The 17,621-nt window shown below is 46.6% G+C and overlaps 1 protein-coding gene across 1 annotated transcript; it reads left to right on the top strand.

Annotated features, from left to right (window-relative positions):
- The first annotated feature begins 478 nt into the window (after positions 1 to 478).
- LOC118925227 (meiosis regulator and mRNA stability factor 1-like) lies at positions 479 to 13,170 on the top strand. The gene is made up of 7 exons (XM_057486936.1): positions 479 to 708; positions 7,323 to 7,553; positions 9,235 to 9,450; positions 10,667 to 10,727; positions 10,814 to 10,939; positions 12,353 to 12,523; positions 12,853 to 13,170. The coding sequence occupies exons 1-7, from the start codon at positions 592 to 594 to the stop codon at positions 12,903 to 12,905; spliced, it is 975 nt and encodes a 324-aa protein (XP_057342919.1). The 5' UTR covers positions 479 to 591; the 3' UTR covers positions 12,906 to 13,170.
- Positions 13,171 to 17,621: the final 4,451 nt, after the last annotated feature.

The raw sequence follows: 17,621 nt of genomic DNA on the forward strand, positions 1-17,621 counted from the left end.
ATTCATTTGTGGCTGCCTGGTGCCTACCACAGTGACTGGCATATTGTAAGTGATAGGTATTTTTGCTGAATAATTTAATTTCAGTGGAACACAAATAGAGAACCCTTGTATCTCCTTATCCCACCTTTTAATTGAAGGCCCATTCCTAAAATGCCTAAGGGTGAAGAGTACAGGAGAAAAAGAAAGAAGTCACCCCCTTCTTTCCTCTCTCCCCAAAGCCACTCTAGTTAATCTCTCTCCTCAACTACCCAAGCTGCCTGGCGGTTCATCATTTTCAGTGTACAGTCCAGTAGTGTTAAATATGTTCACATTGTTGTGCAGCCTGTTTTCAGAACTTTATCTTGTGAAACTGAAAGTCTGTGTGCATTAAAGAACACTAAAGCGCTTTTTAGTTACTAATTGTGTACATTTCCGTGCCACTGAAATCTATGCACAATCCTAACTTGTTCAGTCTCCCTTCCTGCTCCTTTGTTTTCCCAGGTGTTGGAATGTGGAGAAGAAAAAATCCTTACTTTGACAGAGGTGGAACGATTCAAAGCTCTAGCTGCTCAGTTTGTTAAACTCCTTCGGTCCCAAAAAGATAACTGTCTTATGATGACAGATCTGCTTAAAGAGTACGCTAAAATTTTTGGTTACACATTTCATCTCCAAAACTATGACATCAGCTCAATTTCAGCTTTAACACAGAAACTCTGCCATGTTGTAAAGGTAAACAGGTTTTTCCTCCACGGGCTGAAACTTGCAGTGGCACCATTTTTATGGGGTTGTGCACTTGGCCTTAGCGATTCTGTGCTTGTTCCCCGCACTGCTCACTGCTTCACAGCTTGCTGCATGCATCTTCAGTGCCTGACCAGGTAATGGTGGCAGTTTAGGTTTTTGGTCTTGCTCTTGTGTGTTTATTGGTGGCCTTTCCAGAGTAGTGTCTTTCCAACTGATGAGGTCACTGTTGTATCCCAGGGTGTTTCTTCTCAGGTGTATCAACCTCAGTGCTCCTGACCTGAAGTTGAATCCTTTTAAATGGATCTTTGTCACTGAAGATTTGGGGCAGCTGCAATCACAGATCTCCCTCCCAGACTGTGACCCACTTATGGAGTAGATTTAGGAGCATTGCCTTTGTTGCTGGTGACCCTGGGTGGGAGAGGGTAACTTCCTCTTCTTCCCTACCCTGGACTGAACTGGCCCTCCCAGTGCTCAGCAGAGCACATGGGCTGATTGCAGGCTGCCTCCACCACTGGGCCAGGAACGCTCACTACAAGAAGAGATGGAAAGAACGTACGGCGTGGGGACAGCCCCCGCTACAGGTCAGGAAGGAATGTGTGTGCGCGCTGTTTGGTTAGAGGAGGAAGATCCTTCATGGGAGACAGGATCTGCTGCTGGAGAGGAGGAGCAACACTGGAGTGTGGAACATGAGAGCCAAGGAGGAGAAGCGGTCAGCAGCATCAGAGCTTCTGAGCGGCAAGCAAGACAGGGGTGAGTGTGACCTTCGACCTGGCTAAGTGGAGGTACTTGGTATCACTGGCCAGAGTGGGGCTGACTTCAGAGTGATATGGGGACCAAACCACATGGAGAGGGTTGAGGCTTGAGGATATGGTGGCAAGAAAATGGCACCAGGTTACCCAGATGATGTTTCGGTTTACCTGTGAAGGAGGAGCACGAGGGGGCGGCAGCTGGAGACCACAGGACTGAGTGAGTGTGGAGGGTTTTGGTGGGTTTTTTCCCCCAGTTGGAGAGACTTGAGCATGTTTGAGAGTCACTGAAAAGGATCTACTACTTGAGAGAGAAGAGAAACATACAAAGGGGGAAAGGATGGCGGACGAGGGTCCTAATCAGGCAGGAGATGTGGGAATTGGCATTCGGTGGAAGACGGATGGCTCTGATACTAATCTTCCGATAAAAAGAAAGGGGGATAGGGTAGATGCACATCTAGGGAAGTTTGATGTTTGTCCCCAGGAGGAGGAGGGAGTTGCCCTCCAAGAGCTAGTTTTCTGTCAAGATGGGGGCTGCTTAGGATGGATAGGATTCAAGATGGAAGTGCATGGACGGGGTCTGCAGTTGTCATTGTGAGTGGGAGAGTGACCTGGTCAGGAGATGAGGTCGGGGTGTTGGGAGGGGGAGCATGCCCTGCACGGTGCCCAGAGAGGCTAGAGCTGGTCCGTCGGGACGTGGCTGCTCGGTGCAGGCTCCGGAGAGCAGATGGTGGCTTCAGGGTGGGACTTTGCCAGCCAGGTGCAAAGAAGAGGCACAGGGACAGAGATGTTTTTAGAGGTTTGACAAGAATGTTAATGAATGAATGGCCCATAAGTGCCAAGATGGATAAAAGTGGAAAGCAAAGAATGGAGAGGGCTGTGAGGTGAGTGGAAATAAGGGTCATGCTGCAACACCAAAGAACAATAGGAGGAGTGGAGCATGCCCGTCTCTTCCTGGTCACCCTCCCCAGCATCTGCTCCTGGCTTCCTTTGGCACGAACTGAGGTTTGAGTTATTTTGGAAGTGGGCAGTGACCAGATCCCACGTGAGGCCTGGGAATGGGTGTCTGGCATGGAATTGAATAGAAGCGGGTGCCACTGGAGGTGGGGAAGTGAGGAGCTGGAAGGCCACAGTGTGGGACAGGCCCCTGGATGCTCAGGCATCTGGGACCACGGTGGGGTGGGCTTCAGTGGATAGAAGACTCTAAGCCATGACCAAAGACTTTGGTGACCACGGGCCAGTGAGTGGGGGGTTGGCGTGTGAGCAGTAGAGGTGGGGAAGATACGAGAGGCTCCAGGGTGCTGCCCTCGCTGCTACTGGCATTGCCCCCAAGAGCTCCTGGGAAATGTCACTGTCTGGGCTTCACTCCTGTCTGGGAGACATAAACAGTCTTGAGTGTGGTCTGAGCACTGGCATTTTTTTTCTTTTGGTATCATTAATCTACAGTTACATGAGGAACCTTATGTTTACTAGACTCTCCTCATCACCAAGCCCCCCCCCCCACAAACCTCAATACAGTCACTGTCCATCAGTGTAGTAAGATGCTGCAGAATCACTACTTGTCTTCTCTATGTTGCACAGCACCTCCCATGCCCCCACCATTGTATATGCTAATCACAATGCCCCCTTTCTTTTTTCCCTCCCTTATCCCTCCCTTCCCACCCATCATCCCCAGTCCCTTTCCTTTGGTAACTGTTAGTCCATTCTTGGGTTCTGTGATTCTGATGCTGTTTTGTTCCTTCAGTTTTTACTTTGTTCTTATACTCCACATATGAGTGAAATCATTTGGTATTTGTCTTTCTCTGCCTGGCTTATTTCACTGAGCACAATACCCTCTAGTTCCACCAATGTTGTTGCAAATGGTAGGATTTGTTTTCTTCTTATGGCTGAATAATACTCCATTGTGTATATGTACCACATCTTCTTTATCCATTCATCTACTGATGGACATTTAGGTTGCTTCCATTTCTTGGCTATTGTAAATAGTGCTGTGATAAACATAGGGGTGCATATGTCTTTTTTCAAACTGGGTTGCTGCATTCTTAGGGTAAATTCCTAGAAGTGGAATTCCAGGGTCAAATGATATTTCTATTTTGAGATTTTTGTGGAAACTCCATACTGCTTTCCACAATGGTTGAACTAATTTACATTCCCACCAGCAGTGTAGGACAGTTCCCCTTTCTCCACAACCTTGCCAACATTTATTTGTCTTTTGGATGGTGGCGATTCTTACTGGTGTGAGGTGATACCTCATTGTGGTTTTAATTTGCATTTATCTGATGACTAGCAATGTGTAGCATCTTTTCATATGCCTGTTGGCCATCTGAATTTCTTCTTTAGAGAACTGTCTGTTCAGCTCCTCTGCCCAATTTTTAATTGGATTATTTGCTTTCTATTTGTTGAGGTGCATGAGCTCTTTATATATTTTGGATGTCAGCCCTTTATCAGATCTGTCATTTATGAATATATTCTCCCATACTGTAGGATGCCTTCTTGTTCTATTGATGGTATCCTCTGCTGTACAGAAGCTTTACAGCTTGATATAGTCCCACTTGTTCATTTTTGCCTTTGATTCTCTTGCCTGGGGAGATATGTTCATGAAGAAGTTGCTCATGTTTATGTCCAAAAGATTTTTGCCTATGTTTTTTTCTAAGAGTGTTATGGTTTCATGACTTACATTTAGGTCTTTGATCCATTTTGAATTTACTTTTGTGTATGGGGTTAGACAATGGTCCAGTTTCATTCTCTTACATATAGCTGTCCAGTTTTGCCAACACCAGTTTTGAAGAGGCTGTCATTTCCCCATTGTATGTCCATGGCTCCTTTATCATATACTAGTTGACCATATGTCTTTGGGTTAATATCTGGAGTCTTGTTCTGTTCCATTGGTCTGTGGCTCTGTTCTTGTGCCAGTACCAAATTGTCTTGATTACTATGGCTTTGTAGTAGAGCTTGAAGTTGGGAAGCGAGATTCCCCCCACTTTATTTTTCCTTCTCAGGATTGCTTTGGCTATTCAGGGTCTTTGGTGGTTCCAAATGAAGTTTAGAACTATTTGTTCCAGTTCGTTGAAGAATGCTGTTGGTAATTTGATAGGGATTGCATCAAATCTGTATATTGCTTTGGGCAGGATGGCCATTTGACAATATTAATTCTTCCTAGCCAAGAGCATGGGGTGAGTTTCCATTTGTTAGTGTCCTCTTTAATTTCTCTTAAAAGTGTCTTGTAGTTTTCAGGGTATAGGTCTTTCACTTCCTTGGTTAGGTTTATTCCTAATATTTTATTCTTTTTGATGCAATTGTGAATGGAATTGTTTTCCTGATTTCTCTTTTCTCTAGCTCATAATTAGTGTATAGGAAAGCAACAGATTTCTTTGTATTAATTTTGTATCTTGCAACTTTGGTGAATTCTGATATTAGTTCTAGTAGTTTTGGAGTGGAGTCTTTAGGGTTTTTTATGTACAATATCATGTCATCTGCAAATAGTGACAGTTTGACTTCTTCCTTAACAATCTGGCAATCTTACCTTCAAATCTTTGTTTTGTCTGATTGCTATGGCTTGGACCTCCAGTACTACATTGAATAAAAGTGGGGAGAATGGACATCCTTGTCTTGTTCCCGATCTTGAAGGAAAAGCTTTCAGGCTCCTCTCAGGGGTTGTCTGGGTAATCCTGGACTGGATCAAATTCTTCTGCCTTTTAATGGCAATAGAGGTAGTTGTAGGCAGTGCGTGTGTCAGCTGGGAGAACAACATCCAGTCACAGTGAGCAGCTTCTGGTTTTATTTCTTGAGTCGCCGTGGGCTGGGCAGCCATCGGAGCTACCCAGAGCCCCATAGGGAGAGGCAGGCATGCTGGGGGTGCTCTCCTGTGAGAATGGCAACCTTCCACACACTGTCCTGGCTTCCTCTGTCTGGGCTGGGCTGCCGCACACTGGCAGGGCCTCTGAGTCTGGCCTGGGCAGCTGCAGAGGAGGCTCTGGGTGGTTGCTGTGGGCATGGACTCTCCCATGGCCACTCCCCTGCTATGGCTTGGCCATGCCGGTGGGGGAATGGATAGTAGGCTGTTTATCACCGTGAGGGGCTTCAGAGCTGTGCTGTCACCCAGGGGGTTAGGGTGTCTGGAGCTCCCCAGGATTCCCAGCTGCTGGGATGAGTGTGCCAGGATGCTTCTGTCCAGCTGTGAGGCCCCTGTCCCTTTAAGACTTTCAAAAAGCACTTGCTTTTTTGTCCCAGGGATGCCGGCTGCAGGGACCCGCTCACAGATTTTACTGTTCTGTTTCCCTAATATCCAGCACACCACGCAATGTGTGTCTGTGCTCCTGGTGCGGATGACTAGGGCTGGGTATTTTGCAGTCCTGGGCTCCCATTCTCTCCCCGCTCTGACTCCTTTCCTCTTGTCAGGGAGCTGGGGTGGGGGGCACACTCGGGTCCTGCCAGGCCACGGCTTGTATCTTACCCCCTTTGTGAGGCACTGAGTTCTTGCAGATGTAGATGTAGCCTGGCTGTTGTACTGTATCCACTGGTGTCTCTTTTAGGAATAATTGTATTTGTTGTATTTTCAAAAATATATATGGTTTTTTGAGGAGATTTCCGCTGCCTAACTCATGCTGCCATCTTGGCTCCTCCCCCCACTGGCAATTTTTATAAGCTCCCTAGATGATTCTGTTGCATAGTAAGGGTTGAGAATCAAGAGATGTATCAAAGGAGCAAGTTTTTACTTGTTATCCTTAAAGGCTGGAGTAGGGTGATGGTCTGGGCATCTACGAAGTGACTCACACTCCCCTAGACTTGCATCTCTTGACCGATTAATCCCCATTTCTGCAGAGGAAATCTAGTCTGAATCTCCACAAGTTCATCACCGTCCTAAGGGCAGCAGGTCTACCCATCAAACGCCTGCCTTTGCTCTGGGTGAGCATCAAATCCAGGGAGAGACTGGTGTTGGGGTGGCTGCATGAGTACCCCTGCCTCTGAGGATCCAAATCCCCAAAGGGTACAAGCTGTGGTTACCCAGCCCTTGCTGTGGGCACTGAGTCCTGTGGGCTGTCTGGAAAGCCAGATAGAGGGGGAAACAGCTGTAATGTAAACATTGGTCTGCCTCCCAATAGCTCAGCAGCAGGCACGCTGAACTTTGCCTCTTTTAATGGGAGTAAAGGCTCAATCCACAGACTTGTCCCCATGCCCGAGGCCTGTGGCTCTAGTCACCAGAATGGTGTTTTCTTCACCTGCCACCTGGTCCCCAGATGATAACCTGTGTCTTTCTCAAAAGGTTCTTCTCCCAGTGCACTTAATCACTCAAACCTTTATCTCCCAGAGAACCTGAAAGAATCAGAGTAGGCACATAGTCAGAAATAAAAATACCAGCTTTTTGGCTAGTACGGTGGACAAGACTGCAGTTTGCCTGCTGTCACTTCCCCTGTCTGTCTCCTGGGACACAGGTGGGAGAGTCAGATCTGTGGGATGTCACCTGGAGGCTAACCACCCCCCAACCTCCTGAGCACAGAAGCCCCTAATTCATACACTTGGGCCAGTGGATATCAGCTGACCAGTCTCACCTCCTTCCCGTAGCAGGGAGTGGGAAGAATGCCTTGAGTGGAGGGGGTGGGGATGGGGGGTGATATTGATGGAAATTTCTGGTTACAGACCAGCAGAGAGGCAGAGATCAGTTTCTGCTCCAGTGTCACATGAACTGTTGGTCTGGTGTCCCAGAGAAACTAAAAACAAACCCACTCACTTTACTTCAGTTTAAAAGACAGAGATTTTTCCTCTATTGGTCTCATTAGCCAAAATGAACTAGCCAGCTGGGCATAACCCACATTGTCTCTGTTGAATTCAGAAAGGTTTGAATTCTTGTTTTCCCAGGTTGCTGATATAGAGTCTGGCAAACAGATTCAGCTGATCAACCGCAAGTCTCTGCACTCCCTCACTGCCCAGTTGCTGGTCTTGTTGATGTCTTGGGAAGGAACTGCCTGTCTTTCTGTTGATGAGCTCAAGAGACATTATGAAACCATGCACAGTACTCTGCTCAACCCCTGTGAATATGGATTCATGACCTTGACTGAACTTCTGAAGAGTCTGCCTTACTTAATTGAGGTACGAGTGCTAATAGTACTTTAGAACCATCACGACAACAGTGCTGAATTGGGTATTTCTGGATTACCAAATGCTCTAGATCAGAGGGTGCAGAGCTGAAAGGGTGCATTGGTTATTATATAGTTAGACTGATGCAGAGGGAAGTACGGGCACTCTGACCAAAGGACCAACAAGCCCTGGCCTACAAATTCTTGAACTAGGGTGCTTTTGTCCTACATCAGGCTGGCTTTTCCTCTTTCTGAATTAGATGGATTATGTAGTGGCTTCATGTGACATACGTGTCAGATATGGGTCAGAAAGATTGACTTGCTGGTCACCAGATAGCTTTTCAAGAATTGCACTTAAAGATTAGAAGAATCATGAGAGAATACTCTGGAAATAGATAAGGTTGTAGAAAAAATTACCATAATTGACTCAAGAAGTTAAAAATTGGACTAGTTGACACAAAAGAACCTATAAAGATCAATGAAAATTTACCACTGAAAAAGGCACCAGATGGGTTAACAGTTGGGTTTTAACTAACCCTTAAAGAACAAATAACTCCAACTTCTTAAAACCATTTTAAGGTCACTTAAAAAAATGCAAAGCTCAGCACTTTGTTTATGAAGTCAAAATACCTTTAATACCAAAAGCCTAATATAGTCCCCCAAAAGAAAGTGATTCTAAATAAGATGTTAACCAATGAAATCCAGCGTTGTACAAAAAGAGTGATACTCCATGATCATCATGTAACCGTGTGATTGGTAATTAGACAATTAAGAGATAACTGACAAAAACTCTCTCCTTGCCCAGACCTTAGTCTGGCTCCTCTGAGCTGCCTTATAGACTAGACCTGGACTTTGGATGTCAATAAAGGATGTCTTAGTAAATTTCCATCCAGCAGCCTCTCCCCACAACATCCCTATAAATCCCCACTTTTCTGTGTTACATTGCAAACTGAGCCCAGTTCTATACTGAGGTTCTTTTTTTCCCCCTGTTGCAATACTTCCTGAATAAAAATAGTTTTATTCTGCTTTAACTACTGTCCCGCTCTGGTTTTCATTCACAATATCAAATCCAACATTTTCTAAACTCTTGTTAATTATCTATTACATGAACATTGGTTGTAGATATTGTAAATGGATGTTTCAAGACAAAAGGCTTTCCACAGCCAGCTAAGGTGGAGAAACATTCCTTCTCTTGGATAGTCAGTACCCGTTAAAGACTGAAAAAGTTTATGGTAAAGAAATTGTTTAATTTACTTGAGGACAAAAGAGCTTTGAGGTTTTTTTTCCCTTGCTGCTGCTGTCATGGTGGTTTTGTTTGTTTTAAAGAACACTAATGCCATCATCCTGCATCACAGTGTCCTTGGAAACCCCTTTTGGAGATAAGGGTCAGTGGCCTCTGTGCCTGCTGTTGAGCAGCCCTCTCCACCCAGGGCTTTGCCAGGCTTCTCCTCTTCTGACACACCTTCTTCAGACCTCTGCCACCCTAGATTTGCAAATAGAGCTCAAGTTTGCTCAAGGCGGCAGCTTTCTCTTGCAGGAGATCCTTGAATGGATCCCTCCTCCTCCCTGGTTTATTGCCCATTTCAAGTTGACTTGGCCCCATTTCACTCTCAGCTGGAGGCCCTCATTTGGGGGGCTGGGGCAGACAGGGGTCACTCTCAAAGTTCCTAGTGCTCCTTTTTGTCTTGGACCAGGTTTTTACTAATGATAAGACAGAAGAATGTGTGAAGCTCACAAGTTTGTATCTGTTTGCCAAGAATGTGCGGTCTTTACTTCACACTTACCACTACCAGCAGCTCTTCCTTCATGAGTTTTCCGTGGCCTACACCAAGTATGTCGGAGAAACACTGCAGCCCAAGGCTTACGGCTACAGCAGTGTGGAGGAGATCTTGGGGGGAGCAATCCCACATGTGGGTGTTCTCAGAGCTTCCTGGAGAGCCACAGGCTCACGCTCCTGAATAAAACTACAGAATGCTACAGAATAACGAGATGGCAGCATTTTCAACAGATCTTTTCAAAACATACTGTTGTCATAAAATGAATTATTTTAACGTTTCTCCTTCATTCTGCAAACCCTTGTTAAATTCTTATATGCCAGGTGAGTAAGTTGCAGACCCTGCCCTCAGAGAGAGTCCCAGAGAGTCAGCACTTGAGCCGGTGGTGAGTTGGTGAGCATTGCAGCTGCTGGGCACCAGGAGGGCGAGGGCAGGGCCCGCTCTCCAGCAGGTGGTATTCCAGAGCCCAGTGATCAGGGATGTGTACAAGTTAATGTGAGAAGGAGGGGAGAGGCAGCCTGGGCAGAGGGACTGCAGAAGCAGATGCAGAGCAGCGAGAAGTAGCATGGAGTGCAGTGGCATTCATGACCGTGCTGGAGCCTAACAGTGAAGGAAGAGCTCACTTACGGGGGCTCTGCTCCTCAGGGTTAGGAGGACCCAGAGGACGGGGGAGGGTCTCAGGTTTGCCTGTGAAGCGCACTGCACTGCTGCTGTCCAGCGGAGCTGAGAGGAATGGGAGCAGGCGCCTGCGAGGGCCCGGCCATGGCCAAGGCCCCGGTGACTGGTGTGAAGGGCTGGAGCCCGAGTGGCGGAGGAAGTAGCTAAGGACCACGGGAGCTGGTGACAGGTGCAGGTGGGGGAGTGCGGGGAGCCAGGGGCCGCCTCTCCCCTTTACTTGGCTGAGGACATGGAGAGCAGCGTTACTAGGTGGGGGGCTTTGTTTTAGGATTAGGATAATGAGCTTAGTGTGAAGGGTCTGGGAGATTGCCATTAATTCTCTTAGGATGTGTTTAGTTTCTGGGAAAAAACAGTCGGCTCTCATGTGAGAACTGTTTTCATTTATAGACCAGAAGTGGTGTTTGGCAGACGGTCTTTCTAAGAACTGTAAGGAATGTTTTTAAAGCTGAGTCTCTGTTTTTAGACTATACAGCTTTTTATAAGGGGCACATTTCTGCCAGTTTCTATTGCTTTAAAAGCTACAGAAAGTACAGAAAATTTTATCTTGACATTAATTCAGTTTCTGAATTCTAATATACTCAAGGCCGACACAATAGGTTACATTCTTCCTGAATTTTAGGGTCTATTTCCCCTGCTTGTCCCCTGCCTAACCAGTAGTATGTCTTGTGTACAGGTGGCCTGGATAAAAGGACATGGCCATAAGAGAATTGTAGTGTTAAAAAATGACATGAAAAGTAAGTAAGCGGCATTCCCCTCCCCCTTCAGCAGCCCCGCTTCTCTCACTGACCTGTCCCTCTAACAGGTGCTCTTTGCCATCCAGGTCGCCTGAGCTTACTCGGTCTTTCCCCTGCCAATCATGAACACCGGCCCTCCGCTTCTGAGCATATCCTGGCGGTGCCTGAATCTCGCATAGCCTCGGATCTTGAACTTGGAGCGGATAGCGATGGTGAGAGAAGAAAAACAAAGCTTGTGAAATTCTGGGAGAAAATGGCTTGGAGTGGGATGGGAGTGGGTGGGGGCAAGGATGACAGTGGGTCATTTTCATTAAAGTTGAGTATTCATTTATTTTTCAAAGCAGTCTGTTGTTGGTTAATAAGAAGAAACTGGCCTGCATTTGATACAGTCTATGGTTGAATGGTTATGTCTCTTAAAGGATGTTGACACACCCGTAATGGTAATATGTCAACCCCATTCAGATGTTAACGAGAAACTATTCTGACACTTGTTAAAACAGATTTTAAGACTACTGCAATAGAGTCAACTCTACTGCACCGGGAGAAAGAGAAATGGAGCTCAACTCTGAATACAACAAGGGCAAGTGGGGATTTATAGTTAGGGAGCAGAGTGAGGGCCAGTAGCTGGGAAATGACCAAGACGTCATGGGTGGGGGGATTCTTGCTGAGCTGATTCTGGTGAAAGACAGGCCAAGGACTTAGACTCCAGAGGTGGACGATGAGGAACCTGATTGGATAGCTGGGGTGGGAGATTCCCACTAAACCGCCTTCCCTGAGACTGGACTCAGCAAGGACAGGACAGATGTGGAAGGCCACGGTCGAGGCCCAGTGAAGTGGTCTCAGAGGAGCCTCAGTGGAACCGGATCAAGGAGAGAGTCCTTGTCACAGGGCATCCCTGGGAAAGACTTGCTAGTGATACATTTACATCACTCAAAACAGCATTGAGCCTCTTAGGTTTTATGTGGAAACTTCTCTAGATGGAAGTCAACTCCCTTGAATTCTATAGCAGTTTTAACTGTTGTAAGACTTGAGTCCGTGGCTGTAGATGAGAATTTTGTCTTCATATGACTGCAAGGCATTAATTGGAAGTGGTATTGTATTCTGTTTATAGGGTAACTCAGTTAGGCAGTGTTTTACATTTTATAAAGCACCTTAATGTGACCCATCTCCCTCAGCTGTCAGCGCGGCATCAGCAGTTATTTCCTTTCTGCAGACGAGGAACTGAAACTCCAGGAGGTAAATAGCTTCCTCCAGGTCACTCAGGCAGGAAGAGACCAGACTGGGACCTGTGTTACCCAGTTCTCAGCTGTTGCTCCTTTAACTGCTCTGTGCCCTCCTAAGGGTTTTACATCCCCTGTTTGGGAGCTGAGCTTGGAACCCTTTTTTCCCTCAGCTGGGGACCCTCGGGGAACTGTTCCTCAGAACACAGTTCAGGAGACCCTGGCTTGTCACATCTCACTTACCAAAGAGTGTCCCAGACCTGTCTTCCTTACTTTTTTATCTTAACCTTGCGTTGAGCTCTTCCTGACCTTTTTCATCTTTAAGGCTTACAAAGAAAGCCTCAAGCACAGACTTGTGGTAGACTGCTGTCCTGAGCAGAGTCACGGCCTGCTTTCTCTGTCCAGGGCCCTGTCAACCAGAGCAAGAGCTTCTCCGCCTGACCAACGACTCCCCTGTGGACATCTTGTGTGCGCCTGTCCCTTCATGCCTGCCGTCCCCTCAGCTGAGACCAGATCCCGTCATCCTCCAGTCTGCCGATCTCATTCAGTTTGAGGAACACCCACAAGAGCCTCCAGGTAGGGCGCACTGTGGTGTCTTTGTGGGGTTTGCTCTGAGGCTTTAAAAAATAAAGCCATAATGCCAACATATTAAATGGTTGATGGAGGTGGGGAGAAAACTATACCTTGTCAGGCACAAATATACCTGGGCTGATTACTCAGAACCCTTTCCCTGACAGGGTTCCTGAAAATTGGCTTCATGGTCTGAGGTGGCTCGGGAGCACTGTGAATGATGGTGGGTCTTGAAGGGTGAGGCGCTGGGCTGTGGAGGAGCCCACAGGGGAGCGGGGGGCTTCCCGGGTTGCGTTCTCCACAATTGTAAAGGTGCTGCATCTCTCTTGGTCTAGCCCAGAGGTGGGTGATGCCAGAGGGCACTGGGGCTTTCCCAGGCTGTGAGTAGGGGATGGCGGGCATCTGTGTCTGGAGCTCCGGACTTTGAGATGAGATCTGAGGGGAGAGGAGGCTGACCACATTGAGCACTGACTTTATGCCATCTCTCAGTTGTGGCCAACACCCAGCTCCTGGCTGGCAGACAGTCACATTTAATTCTCACCACAGCTCTGCAGGTAGGTGACTGAGGCACAGCACGTGCCAGCTAGAGGCGACTGTGACCCCAGGCTGCTGGCTAGGAGGTGGCAGAGTGAGGATTTGAACCCAGGCCTCCTGTGTTTCTGCCGTGTCACCTGGCCTCCTGCAAGGACAGCCCCCACCCCTGCTCTGCCAGGGGCCTTCCTTCACCCTCTTCATCACCGTAGTTGCTTCTTCCCCGCTCTGCTTTCCAGGAGGTCGCCAGGGACAGCCTGCTGACTACTGGTCTCAGTTTCACAGATCTTAGTCATCTTAGGCAGCCTCCAGAGATGTTGCCCAGTGAAAGAACTGAGGCTTTTTACCTGCAGAGTAGGAGGTGGGGAAACAGGCTGCTTCTGATACTGGATGATCTGGTCTGAGGAAGGCAGGGGCTCTGCATCCCGTCCCTCCCGCCTTCGGTGCCTCTACACGGGCAGCGGGAGTGCAGTGTGGAACAGCACATCGCTCTCAAGCAACAGGGCTCTGTATGTGCAGCAGGCTAGTTCCCTGCGGTTCACAGAGAAAGAGCAGTCTCCGCACACTCTAGGAAAATGGCTCTATCTCACTTCCTGGGTGTTTGAGGGTAATTCTGACCCTGTGGGATTCGCCCCTTCTCTCCACCTGCCTAGGTCTAGTGAGTGTATCCTCTGTCAGTGGAGTGGCCAGGGCCTCCATGCTACTGAGGCCCCTGCTAGCCTGCAAGTCTGTAGGTCATGTGTGGCTTCTGGGTCCTTGACTTCCTGACAGACAGAATTAAGGGCCAGACAATCCGAAGTGGGGGAAAAAAGGTTTTAAATAATTGCCCATTGATTTGTAGGCAAAAAAGAAAATCTCTGAAACTCTGTAATTCAAAGAGCTGAGATGCAGTTTTATAAACATTTGACTAAATGACACACAATATTGGCCACACAGCTAACATGTAAATTGTGGCATAGGTGTGACATTTAATGGGTTAACTTAAAAATATTTTTTGAGATAATGTGAGAGAGGAACAAAACCAGCATATCTTGTAGGTCCTATGATGGAATCTGTCTGTTCTTCTATGTTTACAGAAATGATGATTTTTAAAGCAAGAAGGACAAATTGAACTTCCAGGGCCAGTGAAGAAGGAAGGCCCAGCCTTGGGCTCCGGCTCATCGTGCTCCCCAGCAGCTGTCCCGGCGCCTCCCTGCCCCTTGGAAACACCAGAGTCACTGCTCAGCAAGGACCCCAGTGAAAGCCCAGTCAAAAAGCAACCCAAAACTAGAGTAAAATTGGCAGCCAACTTTTCCTTTGCACCTGTAACCAAGCTTTGACTCTCGTTCTGAACAGAGAATTAGGATGGGAAAACACTGTCTGATTCTGCACACAAAAGCGGGTTCGAATAACACCCTTTTCTGTTTAACGAAAACCCCCCAGAAGCCACTTACTTCATCTTTATGTGTATCCATAATGTTTTGTTTGTTTTACATTGAACACAGCTTTGAGTTGAAGCTTTTCTTTCTTTCTCCCCGCCAATTATTGGAAGAGAAAAAAACAAAAACAGAAGAATTTCTGGCATAGGTTCAAGCATCCTTAATGCATTTTACCAGATTTTCCTTAATATGAAATATAATTGTGTTCCATAAGAAGAAAGTAAGATCTCAGCTAGGAGGAAGTGGTTTTACTTCTATTAAACCACATCAGTGGTAAAATCTTACGTGTAGCATATTATAGTCTCTAAGCCTTTGCTTACTGATGTTTTCAGACAGTATTAATCAGATGCATGATGTGTCTTTGAAGCACAGGCTGTTCGGTGGCCCCATGTGATCGCTCTGGGGAAGGATGGAGGAGGAGGTGAGAAGGTATTTCAGGTTGGATGTGAAGGTTCCTGGCTTCCATGTGACTTGTAAGCGTGCCTTGTTTTTTATTTAACTATGTCTGTAGTTGACAAATGCAGCTTCATCACAAAGTTTTTTTAGATGTTTCCACTTTGGGGTTCCATTTAGGAGCTTTCTAGAAAGTTGAGGATGTTTTAAGCTTCCCTTTTATGTTCAGTTCCAGTTTGAACATGGATTAGGTTAAGGAAAAGGAGATGGTCTTGGTGTCATGAATTTAAAGTCAGCATTTGAATTTCGACACACGTTGTTTGTTGTGTGTCGAGAGGCAGTGTGGGGAAGAGAGCCTGATTTTCTAAAATATGCATCAGATGCATAAATTACAAATCAGAGCTGAGGGGTGAGGTGCTTGAACAGGAGTGGTATTGATACTCTTTCCACTCGGAAGAGACAGAAATTCTATCTGTTACGGATGAGGGCCAAGGTTGATCAACTTAACCTTGTATTTGTAATTTTAAACCTGGTTTTGGGAAGCTTTGCATGTGAGTATATGTCGGTGTTAGCTCGGTGTCTTTTAATAGTGTCTGCTTTTACTCTGTCACTTCTTGCTGTTGGAAGCCCACTTGGGTTTTCTGTGGTGTCTGATGTTGGCATTTGGGAAAAGCCAGCCTTGGAGGGAGCAACTGCCCTGTGGAATGACCTTCGCCTCAAGGTGGCTGAGGCATCTGGTGACAGGTGGCCTCTTGTCCCTCCTAGAGAAACCTGACATTTACAATGGGTTGTATTTGTTGGGCAAAAAGGGCAGATTCATTAGAAAGCCAGAAAATGGACTCTGATTTCATTGGCAGCCTTTTGCTAAAATGCCACAAAATAAGGGCTAATGAGAGATTTTTACAAATTAGATTTTTGTTCCCCAAATCTTTTAAATGAAGCCAGTGATACCCAGTTCTCATCACATGCCCCCAGTCAAGATGGAACAACATTGGGAAAGCCTTCTGAGCCTTATGGCATTCTGCAAATCCTTCTGAAGGCATTTCCTCTACAGACACAGTATGACAGGAAGGAAAATGCAAATGTGCAATGTTTTTAAAAGAAGCTTTTAAACAGTGTAATGAAGTTTTGTGTTGAGACCATCAGTTGCCTTATCCTGAGATTTCATAAGGCTGAATTTGCACACTTGGACTTTAGTTTTGCTCGAATGTAAAGAATTGTGGACTTTAAAAACGCAACAGGTACCATTACAAGTCACTAGGAGCAGTATCAGAGCAGCTTCTTTGGGTAACAAAGAGACTGAAGTGTGCTGTCGTGTGAGTGTGGTGGAATTCTCTGAGTTGCCCGTCAGCCTGGGAGACGTGTGTGACTCTTAACAGTTGCTGTTTGAAGAGAGGAGAATACAGCGGAAGGCGCATTGTGTTTGTATGTGTCCCACAATGGCCAGTCCAATGGCAATCTATTTTTTTATCCAGAGGCTTAATTAAGTGTGACAAAATGATGTATGAGAATTAACATAATGAAATTTCTTTACTGCCAGATGGAAAGATGTGCTGGATCAGATTTATCTGTTTAAAAAAGATACAAAGTTATCACCAAGACCCCCTTTCCCATTGTACTGTTTGTTTGATTGGGCTTGGGGGAAGAGACGTTTTTTCTTAACTGTCTACTTTGTTTGAACACTTTTTTTGTGGTTTAAGTGCTGTTTTGTATGTTGGGACCAAACAGTTGTCAATAAACTTTACAAGCAAGCATCTAATTGGAGTTTTCTGAGTGAGTGTTTTGTTTGTGTGAGGGGAGGGATTAGAAACCAGTCCGGTTCTGTCGTCTTTTCATTTCAGGCTCCCCCCACTTCTCACCCCTTCTGAAAATCTAACTGGGGGATGGAGGGCTGGTCTTGACATTTTGGAAGCCCTTTTAATTTGACATTCAGCCCTGGTAGGTGACAGCCACTGTTGGCCCTTCGCGGTCCAGGACCCCAGAGGTTTGCGCCCCGAGTTCCATCATATAATCAATCACATGTAGGGAAAATACAAGGAACACAAAAGCCCTCTGGTCATAAAACGGAGGTAATTCCTAGGTCTGTCTGTGTGAATGACACCCATTTCGCAGGCTGCCTTGGTTCTGCTCACTGCCCGGCATGCTTTTTGAACAGGCCCTTTTGGAAGACTTCCTTTGCAGATTCCATCGTGAGGCCCTCTGACATCACCACTGCCTCCACCCTGACCCCCTTGCAGGAATCTAAAAGGACCTAGGAGAGACTTGAATGGTTGGGTAAACTGCTTCTTGATGATGTGCAGTTTAAAAAAAGTTCAACATGATAAAAAGCTCCTAACCTCTGGCAATCCTTTCCAAACATCTTCCATTGTAGCCAATTTACACAGAAAACCTTGACCTGCTACCAGTACCCTTAGAACACAGCAGGGAGGTTTGGGAGGTCTAGATAGGGGTTTGAAACGGGGCATGGCATTTATGTCTGCGTTTCCCATCCAGTCTGGAGAGGGTACCTTAGACAGTGGCTGTTGGAGGAAAGCAGACCTGTCTGTGCTGGGGGTGGGTATGGCCCTGACGCCAGCTGTGCAGTTGGCCCTGAATGTTCCCCGTACTGTGAGGAGCATTGCGCTTTGGGATTTATGTGTGTGATTTCTAGCTGCTTCGTGATGGCAGAGACTGAGTCATGGCACAGAAGCATCCTGGCTGCCTCGCACACCGCTGACCTGAAGTAGCCCCTGTTTGCCCTGCAGACTGGGACAAGGTGCATA

The sequence above is a fragment of the Manis pentadactyla genome, chromosome 10 (assembly GCF_030020395.1).
Source record: "Manis pentadactyla isolate mManPen7 chromosome 10, mManPen7.hap1, whole genome shotgun sequence".
In the NCBI taxonomy this organism is placed as follows: domain Eukaryota; kingdom Metazoa; phylum Chordata; class Mammalia; order Pholidota; family Manidae; genus Manis; species Manis pentadactyla.

Bases quoted from the DNA above. Each gene is read 5' to 3' on its own strand.
- LOC118925227 (XM_057486936.1), top strand. From the start codon at position 592: ATGATGACAGATCTGCTTAAAGAGTACGCTAAAATTTTTGGTTACACA. The intron at 9,451-10,666 runs GTGGGTGTTCTC...TCTTGTGTACAG, and splicing joins TGGGGGGAGCAATCCCACAT to GTGGCCTGGATAAAAGGACA. The intron at 10,728-10,813 runs GTAAGTAAGCGG...TTTGCCATCCAG, and splicing joins GTTAAAAAATGACATGAAAA to GTCGCCTGAGCTTACTCGGT.